At 55.3% G+C, this 771-nt stretch overlaps 1 protein-coding gene across 1 annotated transcript in view; it reads left to right on the top strand.

Moving 5' to 3' along the window:
* Positions 1–771, top strand: part of EMH_0080740 (uncharacterized protein) — a gene marked incomplete at both ends in the record, with an annotated part of 3,329 nt that overhangs the window by 2,267 nt on the left and 291 nt on the right. Inside the window, one exon of the mRNA XM_013500293.1 lies at positions 3–723. Coding sequence (XP_013355747.1) covers positions 3–723 — 721 coding nt within the window. The remainder of the gene's footprint in view (positions 1–2; positions 724–771) is intronic.

Below are 771 nucleotides of genomic sequence, written 5' to 3'. Positions count from 1 at the left end.
CAGCAGCAGCAACAGCAGCAGCAACAGCAGCAGCAGCAGCAGCAGCAGCAGCAGCAGCAGCAGCAGCAGGGCTTTCAACTCTCCCCTTCTCTTGCTGCTGCAGCAGCAGCACGAAACGCTGCTGCTGCAGCCAACAGCAGCACAGCAGCAACCCCGAGCTGCTTTCTCCTCACACTCGCGGGGCCCTGCAGCAGCAGAAGCAGCAGCAGCAGCAGCAGCAACAGCAGCAGCAACAAACGCAGCAGCAACACAGCAAGCGACGCCAAGACAGACAGCAGCAGCAGATGCAGCAGCAACAACCCCACCAAAAGCAGCAGCAGCAGCACCACCACCACCAACAGCATCATCACCAGCAGCAGCAGCCGATGCAGCAGCAGCAGCAGCAGCAGCAGCAGCAGCAGAAGAAGAGCAGCAGCGACTAGCAGCAGCACGTGCAGCAGCAGAAGCAGAGAGACTATGGCGTATCCTCGCCCCGGAGAAATATATGAGTGTATTGTCTCCTTCTTTTTTTATTTTGTTTGTTTCTGTTTTAGCTTTACATTTATATAATAATAATAAAGAGCAGCAGCAGGCGCAGCAGGGAGATATTGTTAGTGCTGCTGAACAAAGACAAAGGCTGCTTGCTGCTGCTGCCAGACAGAGAAGGCTGCAGCAGCAGCAGCAGCAGCAGCAGCAGCAGCAGCAGCAGGAGCAGCAGCAAGGAGATATACACACACAACTCCAGTAAGAACAGCAACAACTGCAGCAGCTGCTGCTGCTGCACATGCAGCA

This window comes from Eimeria mitis, genomic scaffold, assembly GCF_000499745.2.
Source record: "Eimeria mitis Houghton genomic scaffold, Emh_scaff5238, whole genome shotgun sequence".
Lineage (NCBI taxonomy): Eukaryota > Apicomplexa > Conoidasida > Eucoccidiorida > Eimeriidae > Eimeria > Eimeria mitis.
The sequence above is the reverse complement of the archived record's forward strand: the minus strand, read 5'-3'. Positions and strand labels throughout refer to the sequence as shown.